The sequence below is a fragment of the Rhopilema esculentum genome, chromosome 6, assembly GCF_057945365.1.
Source record: "Rhopilema esculentum isolate cy_ngs chromosome 6, ASM5794536v1, whole genome shotgun sequence".
NCBI classification, from domain to species: Eukaryota; Metazoa; Cnidaria; class Scyphozoa; order Rhizostomeae; family Rhizostomatidae; genus Rhopilema; species Rhopilema esculentum.
The window spans coordinates 11,701,711-11,720,054 of record NC_142820.1 but is presented as its reverse complement, the minus strand read 5'-3'; the positions used below and the strand labels follow the sequence as shown (position 1 = coordinate 11,720,054).

At 36.5% G+C, this 18,344-nt stretch overlaps 1 protein-coding gene across 5 annotated transcripts; it reads right to left on the bottom strand.

The window, feature by feature from the left end:
* Positions 1-576: 576 nt before the first annotated feature.
* LOC135686121 (uncharacterized) lies at positions 577-17,251 on the bottom strand. 5 transcript variants are annotated; one of them, XM_065202292.2, is made up of 11 exons: positions 16,939-17,251; positions 14,983-15,039; positions 13,782-14,051; positions 12,874-12,999; positions 12,070-12,243; positions 11,623-11,679; positions 10,198-10,359; positions 4,281-4,451; positions 3,719-3,880; positions 3,191-3,265; positions 577-2,530 (listed from the first exon to the last, which is right to left on the bottom strand). In XM_065202292.2, the coding sequence occupies exons 1-10, from the start codon at positions 17,110-17,112 to the stop codon at positions 3,212-3,214; spliced, it is 1,407 nt and encodes a 468-aa protein (XP_065058364.1). In that variant the 5' UTR covers positions 17,113-17,251; the 3' UTR covers positions 577-2,530; positions 3,191-3,211. The 5 variants fall into 5 exon arrangements, with proteins under 5 accessions (XP_065058364.1, XP_065058366.1, XP_088964982.1 ...); XM_065202294.2 differs by having other exon boundaries at positions 11,647-11,679; XM_089108856.1 differs by lacking the exon at positions 10,198-10,359.
* Between the last annotated feature and the right edge of the window lie 1,093 nt (positions 17,252-18,344).

Below are 18,344 nucleotides of genomic sequence, written 5' to 3'. Positions count from 1 at the left end.
ATTTTACCCACTTCAAGTCACGTCGGGAGTCATGTTACCATACTCTTTGGAAGTTTTAATGCTACTTTTTGTACTCACTGTAAACTTTATATGGCACGAAATATGCTGGAGAAGTCAAACGATGTCTTACCAAGGGACTGAAAACATCAAGGACACCTGCAGCACTCGGGCAATGTCATATTATCTCACCCAAAATTCCAATTTCTGATATTTTTGGGTACAAGATATAAGTAAAACTGATATTTTTGGGTCCTATTGAAAATGAGCTGATATTTTTGGGTGGCCTTTAAATTTCTTGGACTTACCCTCACCCCGTATGTCTATGTGCAGAGTGCCCCCCTCGGAATCTGTGCCCAAAAACAAAAGCCCAAGGGGCACCTAAAAGGCGTACCCTGTCACATATTAAACGTGATTAAATTTCATTTAATCAAGCTTAAAAGGCACCGTGAAATTACAAGCTGAAATAGACATAACTGAAAAATGTTTGACAAGGAAAGACGATACTGTAAAACCTCTTAAAAAGGGGGTTTTACAAATGTGAGTTCGTAGATCGTTCGCAGAAACGTACACGATAAATACGGCAAAAACTGTTATCCAATTCTCTATACACTTCTTCTAATTCATCAGTTCACGGCAAACGACTAAAAATATCTTAAATATCTAAAATATCTAACGGCGAAAATGTAACGGCAAACACAATTCTGCAAGCTAGCGACAAGGTACACTGAGTTCGACAAAGCTTACGGCAAGACTCAACCTAACTATAAAGCCACCCCTTATATACCCTAAGAATAATACAATTTACAGAAGCTGATGCAATTGCAGCCCAATGATGCAATTGTCATGTGATGTCCTGCAATGAATGGGAACCCTGTGTAGGTGTTTATGCGATCTATGCCCAGGCAGGGCCGTCGCTAAAGGGTTCGTTTGGGGGGTGGTGGTGGGATGGGGTGGTGGGTTAAAGAACAATTATTTGTAAAAAAACAAGAGGTTTTTCTCATTTAGCGGTGCTTCGTCAACAACTTTTCGGATTTGTTGGCATATAGAGGATGGAACAACCTCTTTGTCAGCCAATGGGATCGGGGTACCCCCTTGTACACAATCACATTGGCCAACGGCCCTGTACCCGGGCACATTGTTTTGAAATTAGCCAAAAACTAAAATCATGGTTTTAGGTCAAAGGGGTTTGGAAATACTTCATATAGAAAATACTTCCCAGTTTGGTCTTTTTAGGCCCATCGAGGACTGAAATGGCAAACTACATGCCTACAACCTTGGACAGGCTTCAATTTAACCAAATGATTGTGAATCCCTCTAAATTCCTAGCTTTTGCAATCAGTACCGTCGAGAGCGATAAGGGGGTAGGTAGCCGGGATAGGTCTCAAGGAGAGCCCGCGAAAAGTGTTCATAATGCTGAAGCCCCCTTTTGCCCCTGCGCCACTACTCCTGCACAAGGGCACGTGTTGCCTTTAGCCCCAAGGCCAGAGCTGGCTCTAGACGTGCCTTATTGCCATTTGGGATATAGGTAAACATATAATGTTAAATTAACAATGAGCTTACGATTATGGTATATAGCCATCTTACTTTTCTAAGAGATCGAGGTCTTATGTTTGACATTCAAATCGATAGAATCTGTAAAAAGCAGCCAAGCAGTTAAACTCCCTAAAGCGAATTGCAAGAAATACGGAGGATAAAAAAGGAGAAATATAATTATCATTATTTTACATGATGTCATTTTACCGATAACTGTTATATGGCAAAGGAAGTCAGGAAAAACTAGAAAAAGTAATCGAGACAAAATTACAACTGATCTACTTACCTACTGGAAAGAATCTACTCTCCATACTGGGTCAATTAAAAAAATGGGCACTTCACGTATATAAAATTCTCAACAATCAAGATCTTATTTTCACGAAGGACTTCCAAAAGCTATCGACGAGGCATAACCTTTGTGTTTACAATCTCTTTGTGATGTTGGCATAGACTATCAAAGCATTGTCATTAAGAACATTTTTATTAAAAACAACTCAACATAGGGATATCATAGCTATAAAAATTTTTTAAGGATAAATCAGTTCATGACAGTGCACATAGCTATTTTGCCGATGTTATTATACAAGTGTCTGCATTGTACAGAACTAGCCATTGTTGGTCTCCTATCAAATTGCTTTCACAAACAATTTTAGAAACAAATTATCAATAATCAAAGTTTCGAGATTAATTAAGAACAGGCAAATTTTGTCTCAATTTGCTGATAAAATGTTTTGCTGTATCGAACACGTGTCACATCGAACAGTTTTGATCACAATTAGTAGAAAAGGTTAACCAACTATGTTGACCCATAATAAAATTTCATATAATTAAATAAATTAAATAATTAAGATATAATATTTCCAATTATATAACTAAATAGAACTAATGCCAATTGCAAACAATTATGAAATGACTCCAATTACTAGTCAGATAATTATTAAGCATTCGTTCGCAAAAGCAAACAAGCATTCGCTTTATTCTGAACATCGTCTGAATCCTGACAAGAAAAGAAAGCCGTGAAAAACTCAAAAGCATTTATAAAGGCTTTAGTAAAAGGCATTTATATGTGTCCATAGCGGAAATTTTGGGGATGGAGTGGTGGCCTAGAGGGCAACTGTCCCCAAACCCCAAATCTACACGAATGGAAAAATTTACCTCTGACATCGAATATTCTTGTATAGGAAATATAAAGCAAAACGCCCACAAACCAGCGGTGGCGCCAGGGGAGGGCTAGGGGGGCTACAGCCCCTCCGTCGGAAGCATCTAGCCCCCCCCCCATCGGAGGAAATTTTAGGTTATTGTCGGAGCAAATTTGACAAAATAACGTACGAAAACTGCTTATTTTAGTCATTTTAGCCCCCCTCTCGGAAGCTCCAGCCCTCCTGTCGGAAGATTTCTGGCGCCGCCTCTGACACAAACAACAATCGTTCGCAAAAATTCATTGATTTTACGCTCAACCCACAACAAAGCAATATTGTTGATGTGACTTTTGTATGTTTATGAATGGTTTAAAATCAAAATCGCTTTGTGAGGAAAAGGCATTACAATTAATATCGTTTTATTGTGATACGAAGTCTTTTCAAAGAAGTCATCGGAAACTACAACTACATCAGTGAAAATTGTCTCAAAATATTTTGCGACGGACAGACAAAATTACCTTTGCAATTTTTTGACAATTTTATTCTGAAACGATGGACGCAACGTCTTGTTGTTGTCGTTGTTGACGGCTGGTCTGAATAACAAAAAATCAACTCAAAATAAGTGCAAGAATCAAAAGCATCTTTTTCATTTAAACTAACAGATAAATGGTTTACATTAAAATTGCAACGTCTTTTCGCTCGTGAATTAGAATGTTATTCTAGACGATGCCTCAAACTTTATATATCAAAGAAACAGGGATTCAAACACAACTTTAAAAGGGCCAAGCTCAAATTCTTTAGATACGCAGGTTTGTCAAAAGTCAGAAAGGAGTGATAGAAATGTCTAAATAAGATAACACTGGATCTGGATGCTTGAGCATCTATAACATGAGAGGTGACCGGATCCAAATCCCATTTTCTATTTTAACAGGTAAAAACCTGAATCACTGAAAAACAAGAGAGTCAATGGAAAAATCCCATACCCTTGAAACGATGTAAGAATGAACGTCAAGCAGCAGTTTAGATCTAGGTAATATTAAGCTTACTGGATGTGGGTCTAAGGGCACGTTCTTTGGTGAATAAGCCAGGATATCAAAATTTTCATATTTAGTTGCTGCAGCTGCTGGTACGTCACGTGTTTGGCAATTTAGGCTTTGTTTGCGACTGGCTTTGTCGATCTGCCTGTTTGCTGAACTTGGTCTATCAGGCTGTCAAAGCAACATTTGATTAAAACTATATAAATAAAATAGAATCGAAGCAAAAACAATTAAGATAGATTGGGAAAACGATTGAAACTTAAGGTTTAGCTTTATTTATATAGAAGGAAATCAGTTGTAATTGTAGTTCACATTGAACTGTATAACTGTATTTGAGACTTTCTTACATTGTAACATACATTATAACGGTTATACAGTGTAACTTTTAGAATTTTAGAATGACCGGGTCCGAACCCAATTTCTATTTTATCAGGTAAAAATCCTGAATTAGTAAAAGACAATGTGTCCAAAATTGGTCCCAGAGAGTCAATGGAAAAACTCTCATAACCTTGAAACCAAGTCAAGACTGAACATCAAGCAGCAGTTTAGATCTAGGTAATATTTCACTTACTGGATGTGGGTCTAAGGGCACGTCCCTTGGTGAAAAAGCCACGATATCATAATTATCATATTTAGTTGCTGCAGCTGCTGCAGCTGCTGGTACGTCACGAGTTTGGCAATTTGGGCTTTGTTTGCGACCGGCTTGGTCGATCTGCCTGTTTGCTGAACTTGGTCTATCAGGCTGTCAAAGCAACATTTGATTAAAACTATATGTTGTGTATGCGCGCGCGATGCCTAAGATCCGCTGCGACCTAACGCTAGACCTAGAGAGCACACGAGACAAGACGCCATGTTTTCACTCCGACCCTGATCTAATCTCCTCTATCAACTCCAATCCGAGGCTAATATAAAATGGCTTATGCCTAATACATTACATTCTCCCTTTTCTTGAAATTGTCCTCTAGGGTTTCTATATGAGTTTTGTAAACGTAACCAAACAAACAATTAATATAAACAATGTTCTTCAGCTTTAGTCCTTCAGCGTAGATGATTGTTCTTCAGTGTCAGCAAAAGTATATGTGATATTCATCCATCAACAAAACAAATATATAATCTTCAAAGTTCCAGCTTCTTGATTATAATGAACATAACTAGTAGAACTCCAATGTGTTGCTCAATCAACTTGTGCAAAGTCAATCAATATAAATATATACAACCTCCTGTCTGTCCTTTTTATTCAGTTTTTCTTCTTACGACTCCTTCTTTTTGGAAATTTCTTCACTTGTACTTGTTCTTGAATGGCTGTTGGAACAGAATCTGGTACAAAAACTGGTGTTCTGTTGCCAATATCTTCTTGTATGTCTTCATTGCTTTGTTTATTCCAATGATCCTCAACAATTCCTTCCTTAAACCTATTTTCACTATTTTGATGCATGTCAGCATTATCACTTTCATGCAAACTAGAATTATTGTTTTCATTTAAGTGTGGAGTGTTATTGGCGTCATTAGCATTAGTGATTGCTCTATTCGGTCTGCGCTCGGAACGCGTTGGCCTTGCGACATTTTGCGCATTGTCAATTAAGAGTTCCTCTGCTAAGATGTCTTCCTCTTCATCTGTGTTGTGTGTGTTCTCCTTTTGAGGTACTGCTTGTCTGTTTGATTCACTCTCATTGTATTTCTTGAGATGAGCTTTGTTCCTGTAAAATTTGTTTCCTCTTTCATTCTCTAGTAAAGCACTTTTCCTGTAGATCTTGATGACTTTGAATTTCTCATTTAACCAATTTGGAGATAATTTGTCATTTTTCCAGAGATTCTTTACTAGCACTGTGTCTTGTTCCTGAATTTCACTGTCTTTTGCATTCCTTTTGATGTCTGTGTAATTTTTCATTTTTCCTTTCTTTTCTCTGTCTTTCCTATCTAATTCTGTGTCTTGTGATTCATCCTTTGCATATTCTGGTATGTCATTCTTGATACCACGTCCAAAAAATACTGTAGCTGGGCACTGTCCTGTTGTTGCATGTGGGGTTGTTCTGTAGAGAAGTAGAAACTTGTTCAGCTCTTCTCTCCAATCTTTTCCTTCTGCGTGTGCACATTGATTTGCCTTTTTGAGTGATCTGTTGAATCTTTCAACTTCACCGTTGACCCATGGTGAATACGGTGTCACATTCCTTAGCTTTATCCCATGTTGTTTGAGGTACTGTTTGAATTCGTCTGAAATGAACTGTTTTCCATTGTCAGCAACTAATTTGTGCACGTAACCAAACATAGAAAATATCTTATCCAATGCTTTGATTACCGTCTTTGTGTTGATAGTTTTGACTTGTGCAACTACTGGATATCTTGATCTGTAGTCTATGAGTGCTATTAAGTAATCCTTTGTTGGATATGGTCCTTGAATGTCCAAAGCTACTGTGTGCCAATTTGTTGAGGGTATCTTTGTTACCTCAAGTGGTTCAAAATTGACTTTATTGGATCCTGTTACTTGACATGCATGGCAATGTTTTATCAAGTTTTCCACTTCTTGATCTATTCCTGGCCACCATACTTTTTCTCTAAGTAATCCTTTAGTTTTCACGATGCCTAAGTGATGTTGGTGTGCTGTGGCAAGTATTCTTTGTCTTAGATCTGTGGGAATTATTAGCTTTGTGCCTTTTAAAATAATATCATCTTTGATCCAGAGGTCTCTCCGGTTCAGAAAATATGGTTTGTATTGTGGACTTTTTGACCATTTCTCTGATTTGATCTGTTCTTTGATGTTTTTCAATATTTCATCATTTCTTGATATTTCTTGAATTTCCTCTATTGTGACTGATTTAGGAATAGCATCATAAACAATTGAGTTGATGAAATGTTCTGTATCATCACTTAACTTTTCTCCTGTAGCTGGTAAAGGTGAACGAGATAGTACATCAGATGCATTTGTGTGTCCTGGTTCAAATTGAACAGTGAACTTGTATGGTTGCATTTTTAGTAACCATCTTTGCAATCTTGGTGTAGGGCTTCCTCTTGCTGATAATAGTTTTTCAAGTGGTTTGTGGTCAGTTACTATTGTAAATTCTCTGTCATACAAATAGTAATGAAACTTCTGTGTTGACCAAAATGCGGCTAAGCCTTCTCTTTCTGTCTGAGAATATCTTTGTTCTGTTGGGATTAATGCATGTGATGCATAAGCAACTGGCTTGAATTGTCCATCTTGTTGTTTTTGAGTAAGGATTGCCCCTAGTCCTACTGGTGAAGCATCTACAATAACTTTTGTGTCTGCATGAGGCTGGTAATAAGCCATTGTGCTTGCATTTGTAAGGCTTTCCTTTAACTTTGTGAAACTTGCTTGTTGTTCCTTGTTCCATGCAAATGTAGTTTCCTTTCTGGTGAGTTTCCTCAGAGGTTCCGTAAGTGTAGCATAGTCTTTGATGAAGTGTGAACAAAAGTTGACTAGACCTAGGAAACTTCTTACTTCTGTTGCATTTGTTGGGACTTTGGCATTGTTGACTGCATCCACTTTGGATTTATCTGGATGAATTCCTTTGTCTGTTAGACAATATCCTGCAAATGTGAGCTTTGTTGTTCCAAATACACATTTCTTTGGATTGATCTTTAAGTTTCTGGCATGCAATGCTTTGAATAGCGTGTCAAGACGCTCTGCCATTTCATCTCTACTCGATGACCATATCAGAATGTCATCTGATATTGACCTTGTGCCTGGGCAACCTGCAATGCTTTGCTCAATAACCTTCTGAAACTGCTCAAAGGCTGAACTGACTCCATACACAAGACGTTTTGATTGAAAACAACCTTCATGTGTTAGAAATGTTGTTATGTGCCTTGATTCCTCTGCTAACTCTAGTTGGTGGTACCCTTCTTTTAAATCAATCTTTGAAAAGTATTTTGCATTATGCAACTCTGGGAGGATTTCTTCAACTTTTGGAATCTGGTGTCTTTCTCTTACTATGGCTTCATTGGCTCTTCTCATATCTAAACATAATCTTATGGTTCCATTTGGCTTTGGTACTACTACTATTGGGTTTATCCAGGTACTTGGGCCTTTAACTTTCTCTATGCAGTCATTTTTCAACAATCTTTCTAGTTCTGCAGAAACTTTCTTTCTTGTATGATATGGTAATCTTCTGATTGGCTGCTGAACAGGAATGACATTTTCATCAATATGTAGTTTTAACTTGTAGTCTTTGAATTTACCCATGCCTTCAAATACTTCTCTGTTGTTGTCCAGAACTTTCTGAATCTTAGGATCTATTTTGTGTTCAGTTGGCTTTTCTTGACTGATTTCATTTACTGATTTGTGAAGTGAATTTGTTGGATCTGCTTTAGAACCTAGAACTGGGCCTACTCTTAATATATCAAGCTTTTCTGCTGTCTTTTGTCCTAGCAATGCTCCTCCTGAACCTTTTGTGACATAGAATTTTGCTTGGGTTTCTTTCCCAAATGCTTCAGCTTTTGCTCTGAATGTTCCTTTTAGTTTCAATGGTTCTTTGCCTAGATAAGTGAATATCTTAGTCTTGCTGCTTTCAAGTTGTGGTTTTTTTGGCAATTTCTGAAATGATATCTCATCAATGATGTTCAATGTTGATCCACTGTCAATGAGCATATTTATTGGTGTGCCATCTATATAGACTGGATATACTGGTCTTTCCTTGCTTCCAATTTTGAATACTGATGTTTCATCATCACTTGAACTTTCTGTTGTGACTTTACTTGCTCTTACTTGATGATTTTCTGGTTTCTTTGGATTTTTGGTCTTGCAGCATTTTGCAAAGTGTCCCATAATTCCACATTTCATGCACTTTCTTCCTTTTGTCACTCTACAGTCTTTACTGTTGTGATTCTTCATTCCACATCTTCCACATTGTTCCCTTTGTTGAGTGTATTTTTGATTTCTGTTTGCTTGCCTACCTTTGTGCTGGTATTTATTTGGCCTTATTTTATTCAGGTCTGAGAAAGATTCTTTCATTGTGTCAGCTGATGAGCCTGCACCATTTTGTTGTTCTATCTTCTTTGTCTGAAGGTCTGATTGTTCCATGAGCTTTCCTATTCTTAGAACTTTATCTAATGTGAGATCTGGCTCTTGTAGCAATCTTTTTCTAAGCTTACTTGATTTGCATTTTGCTATTACTTGATCTCTTATCTCATCTTGTGTTGCATCACCATATTCACAATGAATGATTAACTTTTTCAACCTAGTGACATATGAATCTATGTTCTCTCCTGTTTCTTGACCTGTTTCATGAAATACACATCTTTCAAATGGAATATTTTTCTTGATATCAAAATGACTATCTAACTTATTTACTGCCTGGTCATATGTTGTGCCTACCTCACCTAATGTTTCAAATATGTCTTGCACTTCATCTCCTACAAGATGCAAAAGTGCTGCCCTCTTTTGGCTATCATTTTGAATACCTGTTGCATTCAGAAAATAAACGAACGATTTCTTCCATTTTTGCCATCTTTGACTTACCGTGGAAGGATCTCCTTTTGGATCAAATTCCTTAACTGGAGGTAATTGAATCGATACTGGTTGAGGTTGCTGCGCCTGGCCTATTTGATTATCGTTTTCTTCCATATTTCGTATTCTCTTGTCGAAATTGTTACTTTCTAATCCTTCTTTGGGTTCTTTAGATAACTCGTCGCCATAATATGTTGTGTATGCGCGCGCGATGCCTAAGATCCGCTGCGACCTAACGCTAGACCTAGAGAGCACACGAGACAAGACGCCATGTTTTCACTCCGACCCTGATCTAATCTCCTCTATCAACTCCAATCCGAGGCTAATATAAAATGGCTTATGCCTAATACATTATTACACTTTATAAATAAAATAGAATTGAAGCAAAACAATTAAGATAGAATTGAAGCAAAAACAATTAAGATAGATTGGGAATACGGTGGAAACTTAAGGTTTAGCTTTATCTATATTGAAGGAAATCAGTTGTAATTGTAGTTCACATTGAACTGTATAACTATTTTAGAGACTTTCTTACATTGTAACATACATTATAACATCTATACCGTGTAACTTTTACAATTTTGGCCTGAGAACATTCTCTATTTAATCACTGACCTAACCGTTTATAACAAGCTCAAAAATAGATATTTGAGCTCAATAAGAAAATGTGCACTCCATGATACGGTGCATATAATAAACAAAATGGAAGCGATATAGAGCATTATAGAGTAAGGATTTTCTCAACAATTTTGCAGCAAACTTCGATCGAGAGACTTCTAAAATAATAAAATAGAATTCTGAATAAAACAACACCGTCCCTCGTAAAATCTTCTCTTTATAAGCTTGAGGACCCATATAATGAGAAATGACCGGATCCGAACCAAATTTCTATTTTATCAGGTAAAAACCCTGAATTAGTGAAAAACTCGGGGTCCAAAATTGGTCCCAGAGAGTCAGTGGAAAAACTGAAACCAAGTCAAGACTGAACATCAAGCAGCAGTTTAGATCTAGATAATATTTAGCTTACTGGATGTGGGTCTAAGGGCACGTCCCTTGGTGAATAGGCCAGGATATCAAAGTTTTCATATTTAGTTGCTGCAGCTGCTGGTACGTAACGTGTTTGCCAATTTGGGCTTTGTTTGCGACCGGCTTGGTCGATCTGCCTGTTTGGTGAATTTGGTTTATCAGGCTGTCAAAGCAACATTTGATGAAAACCACATTAACAAAATAGAATTAAAACAAAATATTTAGAGAGATTTGGAATATAATAGAAATCTAAAAGGGTTAACTTTATTTCCATACAAGGAAGTCAGTTGCAATTGTAGTTCACATTAAACTGTATACATTCGTGCCGTGAAGGGGGGCTGAGCCCCCTTGTTGAAATTCACAGAGATTTGAAAGGGGTGGGTTCATTTTCTATCTCAACAGGTCAACCTGGATTGGTAGAAAACTCGAGGCCTAAAAATTCCGTCCGGGATTAAAAATTAAATCAGATTAAAAAATTAGAAGAAAGAAGGGAATGTTTTTTACAAAAATTCACTCTCATGAAAAAAAAGGAGTTATTTATCAACTATTCAAGGTCTGGGCAGGATTACTGCTGCAATTATTCAACAAGTTTAGATCAAGAAATGCGACTTTCAGAAAGGTCGTCTCATATTGGGAGAGGGTTGCAATAGAGCGATGTCTTTTACATATTTTCAAACGGGAATTCCAAAATGGACATGGAAAGCACGACTTTATCACAAGTAATCAGGTGCGGTGTCAAATTAGCGAGAAATATTTTTCTTCATTCCATGCTTTCATGTTGTTCTATTTTAGCATTACATGTATTATTATAGTTCTTTTCAACATCCCAGACTTTTCTATACTCTTAGTATTTTTTGGAACTAACAATACAGGAAATAATATATCGGAAAGAACTGATTCATGACGAAACGTGACAATTAGGGGACATGAAAAGCATTGACGTAATTAAGTGTGACGCAATTTTTGAAAATCTGCTCGAGGTTGTTTTTCCAAAATTACTTCTGCTCAACTACATAGAAATGTCAAAAGAATCTTATAGGTGGACTAGATTTTGGCAGCCTTGTGTTGCTAGTGTCTTTTAAAAATCTTGAATATCGCCGGGGTTAAAAGCGTTAATAAACAAATGCTTTAGAGTGAAAAAGTGATGACGTCATAAAAATCTGTTTTATTGGTTTTGTGAATATTGGACACTGAACAAATAACCTAAAAAGACACCATAACAGACCTCTGAATGTCTTACATTAGGTAGATTTGTTACAATTTGCCTGCAATATGTCCATAGGAGTACAGGCATTGCAATTCCGCTTCAATTTAGCCAACACTTTGAGTCATTTTCACTATTAATGTTACATTGTACTTTCTAAATGAAATCTCAGATTTATCAAAGAAAAGGTAAACGACTTTTAAGGCATAAGGATTAACTTACATATTGGAAAATTTCAGCTTTTACCTTTGGGTCTGTCGGAAAAACATAGATATCTTCCTGCAAGGGACATAGAAAAAGGTAAGAAAAAAATCATTATTTTGATCTGGTACTTGTTTATAATAAAACAACCAAAATATGTTTTTAATTTAGCAATATCACCTTCTATTGAGGCCTAATCGAGTATGCCAAGGAGGCTAATTAAAATCAATCAATTTTAATCCACGGTGTTCCATATTCAACGAAAAATTATGAACTGGAAAACCAGGGAATTTTGCAAAACGTTTTTTGTAAATATCAATTTGCAAATGGCCTCCTTACTTGAAAAAAATGAACTTCAAAAATAGAAATAATTTTTAAAAGCACCCCTCTCATTTAAAAACCTTCCCCATAGGTATGTTCCCATAAAAAGGAGGCTAAATCAAGGATTCATTGTAATCTGGAACTCACTGGTTGCGGAACTTCCTTTTGAGGTTTTACATCGTTTCGTATTGGGGAGCGAGGCTCTATATCGGGATAAGCTCGTGTTCTTCCAGTGATTTCATTCCTCTGTGCTTCATTGTTTGACGTCTCTGGGTGTACTAGAGGATTTTTTGCAAAGGTTGCTGGACTTGGTCTGTTAACCTGTCAAAACAGCTTTTGATTAAGATTTTCTCTCAAAAAAATTTTGAAATATAAGTCACACTGATCACAACAGCCACTAATTTACAGATCAAGTTTAATTTTTGCAATTAAAAGACAGAATTGATAAATTGTTGGGATTTAAACTTAAAAGCAAACCCCGGTGTTCAGGTGGCAATTTAAGATAGCATACTTTCGATAGTTGGGGCTTTGAATAGGGATGCGTGAGACTTCTGTTAAGTGGACCAGATATTCACAGTCCCGTTTACAATCCTTTCAAGTTTCACTGAGAAAACTTCGCCAAAATGGGACCACGAATAAGTGAGACGTTCCTGACAGTTTACAGTAGAATAAAACAAGCACGGTTTGGAAATAGAACAATATAGTTTCATTTTAAGATGAAGCCAAAGAAAAACGAGACCGTTTTCAAGCTAGCACAGAACCAAGATACCTTGTGTAAACGCAAGGCCGATCGTCGCTCTTGCAGACATGCAACCATGGAATTCTGTTCTTTTTTCGTAGTCTAAACGGGGTCTTTACCTCAAACTGATTTTTAACAAACACATACAATTTTTATTGTAGTTTTTCATTGGTGCAATGCGCGAGGCAATCAATCGACTTTAACTGACTCACAAATCCTACTGTCCCCTGGTTGCTGTTTGCAGAAGAAGTTCGTCCACAATTGCCATGCATGTCTTGATAACCCCATTCTTCTGAATTCCTGATTTCTTCATACTCACGCCTTCTTCTTCTTCTTGGCTGAAAAAGTAGAAACATTGCTGTTAGTTTGGTTGAGAATAAAGAAACCGTTCAGCCATTTGTTTATGGTTAGCAGTATTTAGACATTTTGGAGCATGGGGATCAAATCATGATTAGCTGAGAGCTTGTAATAAATCACGTGACCTCTCTCGCTGTATAGCCAATCACAACTATGGAGAGCGTAAAAACCTAGGCGAAGGCCAAAAATGGGCCATTTTACCACCCTCTTTGAAAAGATTAGCTCACTTCAGGGAATTTAGCTGCCTTAAACAGTAGACCATTCATTCTATAGATAATAAGAACAAGAAATATAAGCAAGTATTCATAACAGCGATTTGCGTGACTGACATAATTCATTTTTTCAAAAAAGCTTATTTCTGTTTGAGGGCGGGCGATGTTCCCCTAAAACTGTATCACTCAGCTTTGAAAATATAGAACTACTTTAAGAATAAACTTCTTGAAAATATCTAGGGTCGACAAAATTTTTGATATTCTTACAGAAAAAAGTGCAAGCAAGCAAACTCAACATGTGTAATATTTTTTAACAAAGCATATTTGTCTACGAAAAACATTGAAAAACAAATCTGAAACAACAGTAACACACACGTGGGAAAAAATTGAGGGGGCCTTTAACTGCGAAGCTGTTCTGCTCAGCCATCCAACAATGGCATTTTCTTTTAACTGCTTACCTTATGTTTTGAATAAGACTTACAAATATTCTATCGAGCAATCTTATTTCCAATTCGGAAAATTTTCGTTACTTTCTTAAGTCAGGAACTCACTGAGTCTGAAGGGCCTAATGGTGTTCCAGGGCAAAGATATTCTGTTCCACAACAAATGCATCCACATATGATGTTTGATTTGGGCCACTTTTGAAAGTATCTAAACAGCGTTAGAGCGTTCCAGATTGCCAGTATGAAGCCAGTTGTTATCATCCATCTATTACTTTGTTTATAATAAGAATTATAAGCTGTTATTCTGTATACATGTAGTGTGCAACTGACGATTAATGCTGCAAGGCACAGACAGCCAAAAATTGAATTGATGATACCCTAAAAGAAAATAGAAAGTAAGGAGATGGAACCTTGTTTTGAGAAATTTTGTAGTATTTTTTATTCCTTAAACAACATTGCAATTGATTGGAAACGACGGCGTTGGAGACATGAATTCTATTGCAACAAATCACAAAATGTGCTCCACCGTTAGGCACGTCGCAGCACCAAAAATATCCGCCAAAGAAATTATCTTACAAAGGTGAGGAAAACAGATAGTTTTAGACACCGAAGCATAAAGTAAGTAATTCTGAGTTCATCATAATGTGGTCTCGTATGTTTATACACATAAAACATTTTTTATGCAAACACTCTTTTCATCATAGCTCAACTTTTGCGTTTTTGCAAGTGTCGATATTGTTTTAAAATAGGCAAAAATCGAGAATAATCTTGAATTTGGTATTTTTTATACCAAACCTTGATAAATTGTCCTCTATTTTCCAACTAAAAAGTCATCTCACAAGCTTTATTTAACTAGCTGTAGGTATTTCAGTTTCTATTTTCTAGTTTCTATTTTAGCTAAATTATTTTGCAGAAGTTCCGTCATTTCTACCTTAGGTTTGGACTTGCTACAAGTCTCTCTTTTTAAAGAAAGGGAAAAAAGAAAAAATTGGAGGGAATGAGAGCTCCTTCCCTTTCTTTTTTTTCCTTTTTCCCTTTCTTTAAAGAGAGAGACTTGTAGCAAGTCCACCTTAGGTTATGCAAAACGTTTGCTCGATAAGTGTATACTACGAATGATTAGTCATGTCAATGATACTATTATAATCATCAGACCATTAAAGCCTACACAACATAACAAGCTATATAATAGTGTTTAATGTTAGTACTGCATAAATGAAAATTACGATTATAAATCGTAGAGGAAAAAAATATGCAGATTGTTGGTAAAAGAAGCTGTAATATCAAACAATTAGAAAATGAAACAGCTTACAAGTGAACGCAACCTTCTTTCATTTGCAATGATACCAAGTGCTCCTTGAACAAAAATCTAGAAAAAAGATACAGTAAAAGGGTGCTATGATAACGAATGAGAGTAGAGAAGCAATAGAAAATGTATGCACAAGGCGGTTGACTTTCAATGCTTTACACGTTCACAAACAGGACATTTTCCGCAGTCATAAACATTGTCTGAATGCTCACAGGGCCGTGGCCGTCAGCCCGTCACTAGCTATCATGCTCAAAGAGAGGGGTAGGGTTGGCTCCCATCCTATTTGCCGATAAAGTGGGTGAGCCATTCTTTATTTGCAGACAAGTCTAAAAATTACCCTATTACCCTATAAATTAGTTTATTATTAATGTTTGGAAAGTGTGCTAAAAATCGGCTAAATAGTGCCAAAAATTTCAGCAATGCTCAGTAAATACAGCAGAGATGAAGAAGATGACAGACTGGATGCTAATATTGAGGTTGCTGCACTGGAGCTTTCTGGTTACCATAACTACCATCAGCACATGCTTAGTACCTTCAGTACCCTAAGAGCAGTAATAGAGATGCATGGAAGTGAAACCATAGACAGAAACCAAGGAGGGGGGCAAAAGGGGTCCCCGTTTTTCAGAATGCGGTAAAGCAACTACTTGCAGATTACAGAGGTGCCCCCAAAAACATAGGTGCCCTTATTTTTACTACATGTGCCGCCAGGATACTCCCTCCCCCACAGTTCTCGGCAGGATCAGTAGCGGCGCCTCGGCAGGACCTTGTATTTTTCTAAATTCGATGAGAAAAAAATTATTTGAGACTTTTGAAAAAAGTTGATATTTTCGCTTTTCTTTGAAAAAATGCTTTCGCCCTCCCCCGACTCAATGTTGAATGCATGATTTTGAAGCAAAAGTGATAGAAATATAAGTCCAACGTTGGTCGGGTAGGGGGAAGGGGGGGTTTCGAATCTACAGGGGCAACATAAAGTAGAAAATTACAAAAATTGTCTTTTGTCCCAACAATTTGTCTTGTATTAGGCTAGACCTTCATTATTTGCAGAGACCTCTGTAATCTTGATATTTTGTCTCTGTTCATAGCATTACAATTATTAGCAAAATTCAAATATTTCATTTGCCATATACAACCCACATTCTATAGATAGCCAATAGATTCTATAGATTTTGCTTTTTTGAAGTATTTCATGGTGTTCTTAAGGTTATGTACGCTGGATACCAGACTGACTTTATAAAATAATATAATAATGAATATTTTATTTTATATATAGTGAGTCTGGTTCCCAGGGTAAAGGTTATGCAGCTAGAATCCAAAAATTCTAGATAATAAACTTTTATGACGTCACACTAAGGAATTAGCAATGAGTCATCTCGGCTTTATACATTTAATTAAAAAGATTAGTTGACGATCATTTACATTTTTTAATGGTATTAAGAATGTTTAAAGTCCAAGAAAAATCTCTGGAAATCTTTAGAAATCCCAAAGAAATTCAGAAATCCCTGTCAAATCTGATCAAAAATCCGATTATCCCAATCAGGATTTTGGGATTTTAGAAATCCCAAAAATCTCGTACGCTAGAAATGCCCCTCGGGTAGAAGGGCATGTGACATTTAACGCTGCCGGAAAATATGAAAAACTAAAGTGCGACCAAGTATATATTGAAAAAGAGAAGCATAAACATATTGAAAAAGAGAAGCATAAACAACAAATATAAGCATAAACGCGAGACTGACCTAGCATGAAATAAGTATCGATATTACAATATAAAGATAAACTGTACAGAAAAATTAGCGTTCCTGGAAAAAATTGGCGTGGCTTCAGAGAGTTTTGCCCCTTTCTCTCCAAACTACCTACAAGCATTATAAAGCCCTGCACTGCATAGGAAAAAGGCAGTAGGATTATATCCGTGATAAAAACAATTGGTGAGAAAAATCTAATGAAAAACAAAAGCGCACTTACGGCGGACACAACTGCCAAAATGAAAACATCTAGAGATTTATCCACTATCACAATGAGGAGGGCATTAACAGCTGAGAAACACATTTGGATTGCAAACATCGCCGAACAACATTTTGAAACAGGAATATCGTGTTCCAGTGTAGGCGATTGCTCTATCTGTGCATCATGTGGCATGTTGATTGCTATGCAAAAAAAGCTCTCTCCTCCCGTACAAAATATATCAAAATTTCAGTTCCTTACCCTCTAAATGACAACTATTACATTTAGTGATGAAAAGGACCTTTCCTCATAACGGGAATCCAATCCCTGTTTCGACGTGACTGCATCATGTGAGCATTTGAAATATGACGCCATACTTCCTTCCACGAATCTTTTCCCAGAAAAACTAAATCATTCAAAAAAAATTGTTGTAAAACGCAAAATATACATTTGCAATGGCAAATTAAAGCAAAAAGGTAGAATTCTAGAATTTGTAGCCTTGCTTTAACCAGGAACAAAAGTAGACTGGAAATAATGACGTTTACAGAGAACTGGATCTTTTAGAACATACCATCTATGAGACACGATACTATGATCAGGCACCGCGCAGCTATCGGGCATAAGGGGCTATGTTCCCTTATTTTTTGCAACAAAAGGTAAGAAAATTTTTTGGAAGGTTTACTCTAACACAACTTTGTAGTAGCAATTCGCTTCCTAAGTGGCATGTTGGTCTCGACAGGCATAAGAACCTTATTTGTTATTTTTCTAGGTGTTTTATCTTGTTTAGCGATATGATGTATTTTCTAACTTGGTTAGCTTGGCATTTTATTATCCCCGAACTAATTTTATCTATGTTTATAGTTATTGACATCTTCTCAGAATCAGACGGTTTATAAAAAATTTATAGAAAAAAGCAAGTATTCTTTAAAAGGGGCTTTTTTTCGGCGTTATACGTTTTCCAGAATTTTTTTTGGTCGCGCCCTTTTCAGCCCCTCCATTTTTAGACTGATGCGCGGTTTCTGACTATAATCGTGAGACCTGTGAGCAAATTATTTGCTTTAAACTCCATTTGGAACTATCACTGAATGTAGCCTTTAAGAGGTCATTAAATCCAACATAAATGCTTCTCTTTCTTGAAAATCAAAGATCAATCTTATATTTAGATCACCGACTAATTAAAAGCATAATACAATCATTTTTATACGAAAATACGCTCAGATATATAACTCAGTTTTCCTTTAATTTTGTTGTTTTTTCCAGGGCAAAAAGTTACTTGAAGATTTCTTAAAAATCAAATGCCAAAAAGCTACTTTTTAGCTCATAGTTTCCTTGAGGTCTTTAAAAATGGGTTTATCTTTGTTTACAAGGCCATTAGTGTTTTTTTTCTTCTCTGTTGTCAGTGATTTTTAAGAAATATGAAATCTATC